The following is a 14,945-nucleotide window of genomic DNA, read 5'->3' on the forward strand; positions in this document are numbered from 1 at the left end:
ACTAATTGTCTAATCGCACTGAAAGTGATTGTAATTGCAACCTAGAAACCCTCTCGAAGATTATATTTTCATGAGTCAAAATTTGCGGGTAAGAATTTCAGACCGATTTACTTTGACATTTACATCCAATCAAACTGTCGTTTGTTTGGCCATACAAATGGGAATGACAGATATATCACTGTTATTTAAGTATTTACTTTAGCATGGAGATGAAGCATGCATAAATTTGCATAAATGTTTGCTTAAATTGCAGCACGTTCTGCGAGTACTTTCCTTGAGGTGATTGATGGCCTACTTTCTCAGGCAGATTGTACTGATATGCTCAGAGCAAAGTCGGCCCGTGTTCAGATTCTGTCCCAGATTCGTGCTGTTTATTGCTCAACATCTTTCAGCATCTCATCATCTCTCAGGTTATTATCCTGTTTGACTGCTGCCTCTGTTATGGATTCAGAGATGATCCGGTCACTTGTACCCGTGAATGAGGAGCAACGTCTGAATGACAGTGTCGCAGACTCGTGGATATGTCAAAGTTGTGGAGAAATTGTCGGAGACTTCAGTTCCTTGGGGGACCAGACTTAAGCATGACTAGGAGCCATACCAGCTTTCAGAACTGATATATAGATGCTAATCCTGAGAGAATAGACAGAGCTTTTCTATATCTAAGTGTTAGCAAGTTACTTTATGAATTCTCAAACTGACGTGAGGAGGTAAACTGCAAGCGGAAGGATCTTACAAATTATAAATGGGGTACTTTAAGTGATATAAATACGCAAAAACATTTCAAATTCTTTTTTTTCCATCTCCTGTATGCACTTCTTGTTACTTGAAAACATCAAACTTTTGGAGAACCTAGATTTAGTTTCCTTCCTCTTTTGCCATCCAAGCAGTAGTGTATAATAACAAAGTATAAATACTTTGTTATTGCACTTAAATATGTTTTGGGAATATTTCCACTTTACTCAAGTGTAAATATTTGTTGGCTTTAACTATTATGTTGCTGCATAACACACAAACACTCACAGTGCTTCACTCAGTGAATCATTCAGCTAAATTATGTCCTCCCATCAACAAGATTACTGTCCTCGACATTATCATTGTTGTCATCACCTTGCACTGCGTTACAGCAGCGAAGACCAGCCGAGTTATTTCCAACCAGGCATTTAAAAAAGGTGTCAAACGCCGTTTACTTACCCTCATGCAAAAGTATCACTGACCAATATTACCCACGAAAATGCAAAGAACAGCATGTGACAAGAGAGGAATGAGTAGCGGCCGAGCGGAGTGGGCGAGCAGGTCCCTTCCCCACGCCTTTTAGAGAGGAAACATCCAACGACGCCACCCGCAGAAGTTCTACAGGCACACACCAAAGAGAAGTAAACAAAAAACAGGATCCGCTACACAAAAACTTCCAAGAATACGTAACACGCTGCGTGGGTGGGCATGAGTGTGTATCAGCCTCATTTCAGCCCTGCTCAGGATCAGTATCTCATTTAGATCATTAGTTAACAGTTAACAGTTAACATATTTAGCAGAGTAGCAGTTACTTTGTCTGACTGTACTAGGGCTCCTAGATGTACACATAATTCACCAAAGTAATAAAAAATAAATAATAAACAATCCACCACCAGGATCTATCACATACTTTAAAACTTCTACTATTTTTCTCATGGGTTAGGCCACTTTAACTTCTATTCCCACTGAGTGATTTTCAAGAGAGGTATCTTTACTTTTACTCAAGTATGGTTATTATGTACTTTAAACAACACTGCATCTAAGTCACATTTGAGTGATTGCAGGGCAAATATTGATGGCATGGAATGATGCACTGATTCTATCTTGCCAAATGGTTTGGCTCTTCAATGCTCTCTTAATGGCTTTGTTGAATCTCTTACGAGCATTAAAGAATCTTTGATTTCTCTAGCAGTCACGTGGGACCTTCAGTGACGTTAGCGAACTTAGTATTACTTCTGTCAAATTTTACTTTTATTTAGTTATTTTTTATTAGTCCAGCAGACTTCTGATATTACAAGAAGCGTTGACTTCACTAATAGAGCAGGTCTTGGGGGAGGCTGAGAAACTGTTCACTGAAGTTCACTCTTTCTCTCTCTCTTTTTTTAACAACATCCTTTTTTTCATCCTCACTTTAATCTTTATTAGGCCACAGGACTCTCTTTCTCTCTCTAACTGTGTGTTTGTGTGTGTGTGTGGGTTTAGCGGTGGTGAGGGTCTTCATGTAGAAGCCAAGAATGTATGTTTGTTCTCTGCTCTGACCCAAAAGCAAGCCGCTGTAGTGTAAGACACGGCTCATGATTACCTCCCCGAGGATTCATTTCAGTAGAAAGGAACAGCTCTCACAAATCAGTATCAGTCCAGTTCACCAATTAGCCCCACGAGAACCATAATGGAGGACTTGATCAAAGACCGGGACATATGTATGCCCTGCCTATGTTCTTACACGTCCTCCAGAGGAATACAGCCACTGTGGGCTAAGAGTTTTCAAGCAGCAGGTCAGAGCTACAATGGAAGGTGTCAAAAGCGTATTGCACCAGAGTATCGTGATGGAATATTCACACTCTCTCAAGCGTGCACACATACACACAAAAAGAAATAAAAAGAAATAATAAAAAATGCATCAAAGATCACTCACACACCAAGTGCTGTATTCCCAGTTATATCCTTCAATCCATTTCATAAAAAATCACAAGGATTTCCAATGGTGCCTGTGCTAGCTTTATAATTGGCCTTTTCACAGAGTCATAGAGAGGCTAACAAGGCTAACACAGTCATCGTGTCTCTGTTTGGTTCCTTGTGCAGCATGAGTGGCTCTCTGACAGGGATCTTTAATGAGGCCAAGCCAGGGCAAGGTAAGGTGACGAAAAGGAAGAGGAGCAGTTCATAACTTTGCTCAATCGCTCTATGATAAATGTCACAATTCTCTATGCTAATGCAGCCTTAACTCTGAAAAGCTACACTCAAATTCTGCAGGATCTGTCAGAGGATGGAAAACTAATGACGTCGTTTCTGACAAAAACAAAAAAAGGAGGGAGAGAGAGAACACTAAAAAAAGTCTTCCTAAACTTCAAAGTCAGCTCATTGCTGGCAAGGAATATGTTGGCTGTCATATTTCAGGTGCAGGTTAGGCTGAACTGGCACTGGAGAATATGTTGGCTGTCATATTTCAGTGCAGGTTAGGCTGAACTGGCGTGAAGGTCGATGCCAGTGCACTAAGCAGGAGAGGAGAGAGAAGTCAGAGATGTAATGAAAGCTTTTTACTGTTAGTGAAGTGAATCACACAAGCTGTTGTGTGTGTGTGTGAGAGAGAGAGAGAGAGAGAGAGAGAGAGAGACAGACACAGGCTCTAGTTCTGATGACCCCCTCAACAGTGAGGGAGTCTCCCCTCCCTGGTATCAGCTCGTGATAGGGATGGATGCACATAGAGAGATTACATATTACAATGACTGAACCAAGATCATCATGATCATCATCACAGCCCAAGATCAAGATAAAGCCAATGGTCCATGAAAAAGGCTTACACACGTGTATGTGTAGCCAATAAGTACGTGTGTGTATGCAGCCTATGAGAAATGCTTAGTGTCACATCTGAGGCAAATGAAGAACAGGCCTCTCCTGTCCCAGATGGAATCGTGGGTAACGCAGTATATCAACAGGAGGGTCGGACAGGACGGTTCACTTGTTTTTCCCCCCCATCTCATTTCTTTTCTTTTTTTTTTCTTTTCTCCATCACTCCCAGTATCCACCCACACTGATGATGACTGCAGCATTTCTTCTCAAACCCAAATGCGTCAGCACATCTCCTCTATGAAATACATCGGCCATTTCTCCTATAATGTCACCCAAAGTTAACGTCCTTACTTTGTATTCTGGTCAGAATGTTCCCTTGAGGTTTGCCCCCAAGCTCACAGTTGGCACTCAGATGTGCGTGTGCGTACATGTGCGGGTTGGCATGTGTGTGCATGTGTTTGGTGAGGGGGTCTCTGTGTGTGATTGACTCTCTGTATTAAAAAATGTGTAGATTTTAATGTTCCCATACTGCTGTCTGGCTGTTTTGTGTGTGTCGCACTGTTTGAACAGATGGCTGAGTAAACTTGATTGTTTTGTGTAAAATGTAGATATCTGAAATCTAGTTAATTTAATGTGTTGCCTCCAACTGTTCATCTTTTGCTGATTCAGAGAATTGCCGCCAAACTCTTTTTGCAGGCCATCAAAAAATATCTATTAACAAAGAGCCCAATAAAACTGAATTTAACATGGTCACATGTATATTTAATTGTGAGTTCCAGCAAAAAAAAAAAAAAAAAAAACAGAAAATATCTGATTAATACTTCAGAGGATTAAATTACTGAATAAAGACACGCTGTGATAAACCTACAGCAGTACTGAAAGTGAATGCTGTCACAAATAGTGTTACAACTGTAAAATGCGAAATTGCTACTTAGCTGAGCTAGGTGGTCAAGAATCGATAACAGGCATGTAAAAATACTGGTACTTTTAAGAAACAACTACCTCAGTAGAAGTAATAGTAGTTCTCCAAAAATCAACCACTGTAAAAGTACAAAAGCACTATGTTAAAAAAAAAAATACAAAAGCTAAAATTACAAAATTGAAAGCAACCACCAAAAAAAGAAAAAAAGAGGGGGGAAAACAATAAATTGATTAGAATTCACTGACCTGTTCATGTTTGAGAGCTGTTGAAGGACACAACACACAATCAATTTACATTTATAAAAAAAAAGTTCAGGAGAGTAACACAGTGTGACTGAGTCAAATGCAGATTTCTTTCTTAAGACTTTTTATGTTAAATATAAAAAGAACTGTTGGTAGGAACTGCTCAGAAAAAAAAAACAAATTCATCCAAGTTTTACTCAAGTACATGCAACAGAGTTAATGTAACTCGTTATTACCCACCTTTTCTAATTAGGACTGGACACAGTTTTCTCACCTCTAAAATGTGACCAGGATATAAACCACCCTCTGTCTGCACATTGTAATTATCCCTCCAGCCTTGTTCTGGTAAACACAGTCTCTCTGTGATTTGAGCTATTGGTACGAATGTCAATTTGTAACTCTTGGCACAAAATTTTCACGACTCCCCCAGTCACTCATTGGCTAGGTTACGGAGGTTAACATCTTGCATAGTTAGCACATTAGTATCTTAGCACGTTACGTTAGCATTTATGATCGTTTTGTACAGTGCAGAATCACAGAAAACATCAAATGAATTACTTCTGCGTTCAGAAAAAAAACATGATTAAGTGTATGCAGCTAAGCATATGCTAAGGTCAATACTTAATGTCTATCTATTAGCCCAATTACTTTATCCTCATCCTTATCATAGAAAATTATTTTGACGTGCCTCTGTACAGTTTGTTTCAACAACTTTATACTTCCCTGACAGAAGAAACGGATGCCGGATTATGAACTGTCAATAAACTCACCCTGCCAAAGGTTTATATCGTGGTAGCGAGTTCCTAGCGGCGGGTTTTTGTGCCACAGAGTCCAAATTTGTACCAATAGCGCAAATCCCATGTGAGACTGGTCACCATAGTGATCAATAGGCAGCCAGACTCCCAAATGAATGGATCTGTATGACAAACCTAATTCAAAATAAAAGTCTACACAGGAGCTGCTGGGTCAGAGGAATGTAGCTTTCCCAAACTGACAAAAAGTGAAATTGTAGTTTCTATCTCAGTTAATAGCTTTATTCTCTGATGCCCCATAACCTCCAGTTCACTCCCTCATTCACTCACTCAACCTGTTTATGAAAAAAAGAACAAAGGCAGCAACATTCAGTCTTTCTGCCAACATAAAAATATAGCATTTTGTGGATATTCTCTGTGGAATCTGAAAATAGTCAAACAGCTCCAGACTAACATCAGAACTTAATATATTTTTGTGTATGACTATTTGTTGAAAATGTATTTCTATATTTAGGTTTAACTACAATCACCAAGGAGTATTCAAGAGGCCACACAAACAGAGAAAAAGAGAGAGATTTAGTGAGTGGTAGGAATTAGAGGAGGAGCTGCGTTAAAGTAGAATATTCTGGAAATGGAGGAGGAGGGAAAAGGACAGAATATTCAGGAAGCCAAAGTGAAATGAAAGGGAGGGAGGGAGATTCTGACAGCTTGAAGAGAGCAAGAATGAGGGAAAAAAGACAAATTGGAGACTGAAATGTGAAATGGTTTGTTAAGAGACTGTGAGATTATTCGTTGAAGGTAGGTTGGGTGAGAGAGAGAAAGCTCAAGTACCCACTGTCTGAGAGGGAAGCTGTGTCATACTCAAGCTACCTGAGAGAGATGGGGGTGGGAGGGGGGGGGGTACTTGAGTGGAAAACAGGGAGGAGAACAGGCAAGAGAGCTGGAGTGACATGGGATTTGTATGTGTGTATGTATGTGTGTATGTATGTATGTGTGTGTGTAGGTGGGTGTGTCTGGACTAGTTGGATGAGTGTGCATCAATAGTGTCTCAATGGTATCTACCAAGTGCTTCTACACCGTTGATGTTTTTGAATTTACTCCTCATAAAACAGAACATGAAACCAAAACTCGCAGCAAAAAAATAAAAAAAACTCTAATAGCCCTAATAGACAGCTCTAAACGTCTTTTTTTTTTAATGTGATGCAATTTGTAAATTTTCGACGCGTTTCAAAATTTCAATGTTTAATTATTGTGAGTGTCATGTTCTGTGAGTATGATCATATACACAGCACATAGGTATAGTAATAGGGGCAAAAGTAAACATGGTCCCACATACCCAATCATATTCCAGCAGTTACAGTTGTGTGTATGTGTGTGTGTGTGTGTGTGTGGCTTCGGCACATACATGCACAGTGAGACTTTTGGTTGATTTTTTTTTTTTCTTTTCCAGTTGAGCTGAGGTCACAAGCTTCTTTACACAGCTCATTAGAAGTTTACTCAGACACTTAAAAAGTCACAAACAAGACAAACTAATGTGTGAGTGGGTTCAGTGTGACTGAGTTGTGACACTCAGGAGAGGGGTTTGTTGTTAGAGGTTGTGTGTGACCTCTTCAAAACTAAGCCTGACCTTTTTTCTGATCATTTGACACACTCAGTGTGCCACGCTCTATTAATCATTTCACCCACACCTTGTCTGATTGCTTAGTATTATAACAGGTGTCTTAGGGGTCCAGAGAGCGTTTTTTTTTTTTTCCTGGCTGTACTCTCTCTCTTTCTGCGTGTGTGTTTTCATGTGTCTATATGTGTTCATAGGTCTGTGTGTGAGTGTGTTTGTGTGTGTGTGTGTGTGTTTGTGTTTAAAGACCTCAGAGGAACCTAGCCGCAGTGTCCCGGTCACTCTAATGAAGTCACGGCTCAAAGCTTAGAACAAGCAGAGGGATCAGAGAGAGAGAGGGAAAGGTCAATGAGCTCCAGTGACACGCTTGGCTCAATAGCACTAATTGCACCATTTGCAGAGGGGAGAAGAGAAGCATTGCTTTTGACTGTTGAGTGTCCTTCATCGAAGCTACCCTTAAATGACAATGTTAAAATTACAGCCACTACCAAAAATCATTATTTAGCAATTTTTCTACCTCGTAACTGGTGAAAAAAATTTTATGTTTCTCATTAGAGATGCATCTACACACTACATGCAGGGTTTTGTCCTCGTCTGTTTACACCTCACATAGATGGAAGTGTGTCTTTCATTGGGTAGTAAAGCAGTTTCTTGGCATTGTGTGTAATGTGTTGCATACAATGAATGTTCAGACCATTCTAGTCAAAGACAATGTGAATCATATACATGTCTGTCTTCATTCCGATTGTAGACATTTTTTTTCAATTTGCTGTTGATATTGAAGGGGGAGGAACTGTAAACAAGTGATATTCTGAAAATTAAAGACATGGACTGTTTGTCACTGTGTGTGTGTGTGTGTGTGTGTGTGTGTGTGCTAGGAGGGGGTTCCTATATAGTCTATGATACCACCATATAGCTTCACATTATCGTCTACAGGTCCGTTGGGTTTGTTCCTCAATGCTGGACTTAATTATCTGCATTTTCAGTCGTAGCCACATAGTCAGCTCACCCTGAGTCTGTTTGATCAGATCTGGCTTCCTCATGATTAATGATGATGATATGTGTGAGTGTACACTCAGCTGCTGACTGCTGGAAGTGAGCAGACTCGCTGAGTGTGAGAAGGAGCATACAGCAGCACGTCCTTTTAAGATGAAAACACCACTTCACTTCCATTCTCTCATTATCTTCCCAAAGCGTCTCTGTGCAGTCTGCTTATACCTCTAGATCCTTATAGGGTGGATGAAGTGCCTTCTAATATAATCTCATCTCAGTTCCAGATACTACGACAGTCCACTTCAGTCATGCACAAAGCTCTCCAGAATTTTCCATATACTGTAAAATAATATTTTAGATTTGAAGTGTAATTACGCCAATGTGCTGTTTTATATTCCTTCACTCTATTCAGCGTGAACCTCTTACAAATAAGTGTTTATCATTTTAGGGGTTTTGCCCAATCAGGAGCTGCTTTGAAGCTAGGCTATTCAAACCCAAGGCATGGACAGCTTCCCAGCAGAGGATTCCACGATCACCTTTAACCATCTCACAATCAGTGAATGGTGATTATGAATCAAGAAGTAAAATTCTTGGTTGAGAGCAAAAGTGTGTAAGACAGCGCTTAATGGGGCTTTGCAGAGATACCGCCCGGTAAAGGTTTTTAATTCAGAGTGTATCTCCACTTTTGGCCACAGGGTCTTTTTGTCCTGCCCCTTTTTTCGCCCCCGTACTGATTAGGTGGACTTTTACTGCCACCCTCCAGAGATTAGTGATTATCACCTAAAAGAGAAAATTTATACAGGGAGACAGTGGCAAAAAAATACTATAAATAATGTTGTGTGAGACGACCTTAATGAGGAAAAAGAGCTCTAACAGCTATTATCGACTTTTTCAATATACGATTTACATATATTTTAATTACGTCTATGCGAAGTGCAGGTTGCTATAGCTGTTTTAACACCTCTCAGAGAGAGAATGCTCCGGTTAGACAATAGGCAGGCTTAAAAAGGAAAGTGATCTATAACCTGAGACCTTGCAACCTTTTCTCCCGCTCAGACAAAGAGAATGAAGAAGAATGGAGGTAGAACGTAATGAAAAAGGTAGAGTTTGAGGGAGAAAAGAAGAGTGAATGAGAAGAGGAGTGAATGATAGTTAAGATTGGCACAGGAAATGGTGTGGAAGAGAGCACTTGGTCAGGCGGCTGACCAGCCAAGCACAGATTTAATCTGCTGGCGGCTCCCAGTTTGATTACTTCGGTCTGGTATTGAAAAAACCCGAGATGCATTCACTCACCTGAGCTTCTTAAGTGATGCGTTACTAATGGAGCAAAGCTGGCCCCAAGAACTACCAGAAAATGAAGCAGAAAATCAGATGTTTGGCTTCTGTCTCTGCCTCATCCCACAGCGTTGACTCCACATTGTAAGATCTCACAGCAAAGATATTGATTTAAGAGAAGACCTTGTTGTTTTTAATGAATATGTAAAGCAATGCCACACAATTCTTATGGTCATTATACATGTCGTGTTAGTGTTTGTTTCAGACCAATTAGCCGGCTTTTGATCAGGCCTGATTGATTGTAATAAATCCTGCGGATTAAACTGGAGGGACAGGACAACCTATGTTTATTTATGGGTGAGAGAAAGATGGCTAGTCATTATCCTTTAAAAAATAAATAAAGGAAAAGATGGACCATGAATGTGAATTGAAGATGGTTTAATTAAAGGGAACATTTCTGACTTGTAGCCATCTTCATCGTATTATCCCACATGCCAGTGTAGGGAGATTAGTGCTAAGCCTGGGTATTTGGTGAACGTTTGTGTTAATCAGTGTGTATGCGTGCACACAGAGACACACACACACACACACTCTCTCTCTCTCTCTGTCTCACACACACACACACACACACACACACACTTATGCAGCAAATACTCTCACACTGACTAACACTCTTTCTTTCTCTCTCTCCCTCTTTCTCTGTCGTCCCTCACTCACTCACACACTCACTCCCTCTCTCTCTCTCTCTCTCTCTCTCTCTCACACACACACACACACACACAGACTCTCACACAATGAATAAACATGAAGCTAATTATTGGTCACAGCAGAACTCTCTCATGTTTTTAATATGAGCGCGTGACCTCACCTTGACCTGTGCAGTGTCTCCTGTCTTCCCTTGTGCCACAGTGGCACCATCCCTCACTTAAGAGTTTAGATATTAAAGATACTATAAAATTTTCATATTAGGGCTGAGATATTTAAGATGCTATCAAACTAATGCATTAGAGTTTAGATATATAAAGACGCTATCAAACTATGAAATTAAACTTTAAAAATTTAAGATGCAATCAAACTCCATTTGACTTTAGACATTTAAGGCATTTTGGAGGTAAAGATACACTTTTTAGATGGATTAAATTTAAGGTACTGCTGAAAGATTGCTACAGAATTGGGTAACTGAAATTGCTACATTGCTCCGCTCAAGCTGAAAATAACTTAATGTTTTGCATTCTCTCTGGATTGCATTTTATCTGGAAAAATGCAAACTTTTATAATAATTTTCTATAAAACCGATTATGAAACTTTTACGTATGTAGTCCATTGAAGTTTCAGATGGAGGGAGTAAAGTCATGTTGGATAAGAACGGCTCAGGGAGATGAGATAGGATTTTCAGCTTAATTTGTTCAAAACCAGAGTACTTTTTTCCCCCCTTTTGATTATGTACTGGGGGGGGGGGGGGGTGACTTATGTGAACTCTTATTAGCGATTTGGAGCCCCAAGGAAAAGACTTTGACCCAGAAGGACCATGGCCGGATTCCACCGGAATCCACGAACCAGATGAATACATTAGTCTTTGTCGCTTTCATGAGTATCTCAGTGGTATTAAGCGTCACGTCAAATTGATATGTTTAGCAAAGCCATTTTGTAGTGTTTGTTTGAGGTAGACACACTAAGTATGAGCAGTTTATGTTCAGTGAGGTGGAATATTGAGTGAGGGCAGAGCGTGGTAATGCTAATCTGTGGTAATGTTAGGTGAGGGCAGGCAGTGCTAATGGGAGGTTTATTGAGTCTGATGCCGGCTGTAGCAGAAGGGTGAGGCAGATTGTAACCTCCTGATTAATGCCCATTAGAGCTTAATGAGGAATGATGAGGATGGGAGGAAGAGGTCCTTTATCAGATAGAAAGACAGCGCGCTGGAGAAGAATGAACCGGAGGGATGATACAGGTGAAAAGAGACTATACGTGATAACATGTATAACGCTCTCTCAACAGCTCGGCCTTTTAAAAATGAGGTCACGATGAGACACAGAAAAGGTATTTCGTAGTACCTGCAATAAGCCATGAAATCACAGAAAGCCATTCCCTCCATTTTATGGACTGGACTTCTCTTTCTGAGAAGGGCTTCTCTCCCTCTCTTTCTCTCTCTCTCTCTCTCTCTCTTACTGTCTCTAACAGACACACAGACTAAAATTTATTTCAAGAGCAGCAAGACTGTATTGGGGTCACTTGAGGACTCTGGTCTCCGGAGCAGAGAGAATAGAGACACAGACATATGATTCTGTCCTCTTACTTTTGTTTATCATAGCATTATGATTTTTTCTTTGGTTTGCTTGGTTTTTTTTTTTTTTATGTCATTATTGATGCGTAATCAGTTTAGAAAAAAAGTAAAGTTGGGTCACAGTTTGGCCAGAGAAATATTTTTGTTTTATAAACAGAAGTCCATGGCCAAGTCCCAAAATCTTAATGTTTGTGCTCTGTATATGTGTAAGTGGGTGAATTTCAAAGGTTCGTACTCATATGAGATTCCTGTGTTTGCGTCTGTGTGCATTTCTGTGTACCTGTGTGCTATCATTTGTGAAACCAGCATGAAAGCTTCAACTCTCCTAGTTGTGTTGCCTCCATCAAGCTTAAATAATAGGTTTAACCAGCCTTGAAAGATTCCAAACAAACATGTTATTTTGTCAGAGAGACAACAGACATAAATAATACTCATGGGATCTTTGAGGGGTAGTCAAGGAGCTTTGATTGGCTAATTGTGCATAATTTATGTACAGTAATGTACACATCTTTGTTATGTCATTATCTATGCTTGAGTGACTTCATCAAAACATAAATGGCACTTATTATTTCTTAACTATGTCTGTCTGTTCATGAAATGCACCTCATTAATGATTTAGGGAGTCATTTTCTTTTTTTTCTTTTCTTTCTTTCTTTCTTTCTTTCTTTCTTTCTTTCTTTCTTTCTTTCTCTCTCTCTCTCTCTCTCTTTCTCTCTCTCTCTCTCTCTCTCTCTCTCTCATTCATCCCTCTTCCATGTTGTCTTGTCTTGATTCTGATGCTCTGAAAGATTCTTTGCCCTTGGTTTTGGGGTTTAAAAGAGTTGGTGTTAATAAGATGTAGTGGCTGTGTTTAAGTGAGTGATAAAAGTCTGCGGGTGCCTGTACAGTGTCTTGGGGTCCCAGAGGAGAGCTTGTAAATATCAGCTCTAATGAGGTGAAGGCAGCATGGTACATCATTCTTCCTCTTTCTCTCTCTCTCTCTCTCTCTGTCTCACCTCCACTATTAAACACAAGCTGTCCCTGCTTCTCCTTAAGTTCCTGCCAGGATCCAGCACTTTGGCAAATGAGAGGTCATAGCTCGCTTTTCCGGGCTCAGTCCTCACTGAAGTGCAGTTTTATTTTTGACCATAAATCAGGTACTGCGATTTCTCCTGAAGTGGTCTGTTTAACGTTCTCTTTGCTTAGTCTTATACTTAACATTCACTACCATTCACCATAGCCTGTTCTCTTACAGGCTATCCAGATAAAACTTGAGTCTTTTTGTATGTATGGCAGTATTCACTGTGTTTGGACAGATTGAATCCTTGGGCTATTTTGACCATGTACTGACTTGCAATTTGTCACAGTACTTTTAGAGGGTAGTGTATAGGAGACTCAGGTCAAAATGTATTTGAAGTATTTGATCGATTTGCCCATGTCCCAAAAGTTTTACACGATGCCTCTCCTTTAGTCCTGTCCAACTAAAGTTACTAAAACTTTGATAAAACGAATGTGTCCAAGCAATACTGAAGAAGCATCAACATCAGTTTTAACGTAGAAGTCTGTTTTTTCCACAGTGAGATCGGTTTTACAGCAAGCCATAGAAAATACAAACAACACATAAAATGCTTACAAGTTAATACATAAGTCAGTAGGAAAAGGGGTTGTACATTACAGAAGATAAGGAAAGCCTTTATTTTCATGAACATGTGTGGGAACTGTCTACAAAGCATCGTAATACCCAGACTAGCCAGAGGCCTGCTGTATTCCTGTCTCTGCATTCAAATGGGCGATAATTTAGAGTATATGAGGACAGGTTGTGGTCTCCCATTAACAGGATTTCATCTAAACCAAGAGCCAGTGGGTAAAATAATGCAGCTAGGGAGCCAGACACAGTCAGAGAGACAAAATCCCAAAGTCTTGCCTTTTCTGTGGGTCACACAGGTTTCTCATTTCTGTCAAGTGTACAGATTACCAAGAAGGATCCTGTGTAGCGTCTGTAAAAAAAAAAAAAAAAAAAAGAGTCACCTCGATTTAATGGTACAATAGTTTAAAGTAACAAAGCAACTTTTTAAAATTTCATTTCGCTTACAATATATCTCTTCTGTCATACTTCTATTGATTCCATTATTCTATCAGTTCAAGCATGATATGTATAGAAAAGACATATTGATTTTCGTTATTATTAAAATTTATAAAACAAATATTTGATATAGTCTTAACTACTGAACAGATGTGTAATTTTAAGGTCATTATCTCCGAAACATGAAATTGCTTTGGGGGAAGACATTAGGGAAGCATTAACCTAATGGTAGCAATCTTGGCTATAGCAATAGCGGTTATAAAGGGAGAAAAAAAAAAAAAGTTGTAATCTAGTTGGTGATGCAGTGGCAAGACGACCTATCTTTCAGGCTGAGATCAGTCAGTGTGAGTGAAACATAGCGGAGAACTGCACAGGAAAGTATTGCAGGAGCATCAATCAACAGCTCGCACGGCGGCGTTCTAAACACCCTTATCACTCGCTGTCCATCAAACGGAGGCATTCCAGATGAGAGATGTTTTAAAAATGTCAAGGATAAGACCTTCCACCTTCCAGGTACTTCTAGGCCAAGCTAAAGCTTCAAACTCTTATAATCCGCCTCTGTGGTGCTGACATTTAGGCCTGTGAGCAGGAGGTGCTGCTCTCAATGACGCTCCACAGTCATGCAAGCTGGTGGATGAAACACTCTAATTACGCACATCTACAGCACAGTCTCTCTCTCTCGCTCTCTCTCTCTCTCTCTCTCTCTCTCTCTCTCACTGCTACACTGTCAATACTTATAAAAAAACACTTCTGGTTTATGACGCTAATTCTTTGTTCTGCTGTTTTCTATTTATTATAGGTTGATGCTGCTCATTCTCAGAGCCCATTTTTGCAACAACAAGTTTCCTACTGGTTCGGATAAATATCTTACACGGACACGCATACCACAGTGCTGAGAGGCCACTATAACTTTCATAAAGTAATCTTACAGACATTAAACAGCTATTGAAAAGGACACTTTAGTTGGCGAAGGTGAATTCTCAGCTTTGTAACGTCTGATGAGATGACAGGAATCCTCTGTCTTGCTTCACTGTTATGACTCTCTCAGTCCAGGATGAATTCTGGGTAAAAAAAAAAAGTGGGAAAAAGGGGAGGTGGTGGAGTAAAAGTGTGTATTTTATGAGTGACATTTTTTTTTCCATACGTCTAGTGTGTGCGCTGACAGGTGAATAATGATATTAATAAATTCGCAGGAACGATCCGCCTGCGTTCGTTCACGGGATATTACCTTTTTTTTATGGAACCGGGCTCTTTTCTGTCGCCAGATTTTTAATGAAATGA

General features: G+C 39.9%; 1 protein-coding gene across 1 annotated transcript in view; it reads left to right on the forward strand.

Moving 5' to 3' along the window:
- Positions 1 to 2,815: 2,815 nt before the first annotated feature.
- unc5da (unc-5 netrin receptor Da) overlaps positions 2,816 to 14,945 on the forward strand; it is a 65,529-nt gene continuing 53,399 nt past the window's right edge. Inside the window, exon 1 of the mRNA XM_030767975.1 lies at positions 2,816 to 2,864. Within this exon, the coding sequence (XP_030623835.1) occupies positions 2,816 to 2,864 (49 nt within the window). The remainder of the gene's footprint in view (positions 2,865 to 14,945) is intronic.

This window comes from Chanos chanos, chromosome 3 (genome assembly GCF_902362185.1).
Source record: "Chanos chanos chromosome 3, fChaCha1.1, whole genome shotgun sequence".
Taxonomy (NCBI): Eukaryota; Metazoa; Chordata; class Actinopteri; order Gonorynchiformes; family Chanidae; genus Chanos; species Chanos chanos.